The 380-nt window shown below is 65.5% G+C and overlaps 1 protein-coding gene across 1 annotated transcript in view; it reads left to right on the forward strand.

The window, feature by feature from the left end:
* Nucleotides 1-380, forward strand: part of DNAH17 (dynein, axonemal, heavy chain 17) — a 76,281-nt gene that overhangs the window by 59,793 nt on the left and 16,108 nt on the right. The window contains 1 exon segment of the mRNA XM_014531725.1: nt 77-294. Coding sequence (XP_014387211.1) covers nt 77-294 — 218 coding nt within the window.

Here is a 380-nt window from a genome sequence, read left to right on the forward strand (position 1 = left end):
CTCAGGCCCAGAGGGTCCCCTGGGTCGTGCTGGGCCTCCAGGCCTCTCTCAGGTCGGTCCTGCCTGCCGTTTGCAGAACAACCTGACGGAGCTGAAGTCCTTCGGGTCCCCGCCGGACGCCGTGGTCAACGTCACGGCCGCCGTGATGATCCTGACCGCGCCCGGGGGCAAGATCCCCAAGGACAAGAGCTGGAAGGCGGCGAAAATCATGATGGGCAAAGTGGACACGTTCCTGGACTCCCTCAAGAGGTTCGACAAGGAGCACATCCCCGAGGCCTGCCTCAAAGCCTTCAAGTGAGTTGGCGGCCCGGGGGCGGCACTCGGGCCTGTGGGAGCCCCACATCCAGGCAGTGTGTGAGGTCCCGGGATCTACCCCTCGC

Source organism: Myotis brandtii, unplaced genomic scaffold, assembly GCF_000412655.1.
Source record: "Myotis brandtii unplaced genomic scaffold, ASM41265v1 scaffold825, whole genome shotgun sequence".
NCBI lineage: Eukaryota > Metazoa > Chordata > Mammalia > Chiroptera > Vespertilionidae > Myotis > Myotis brandtii.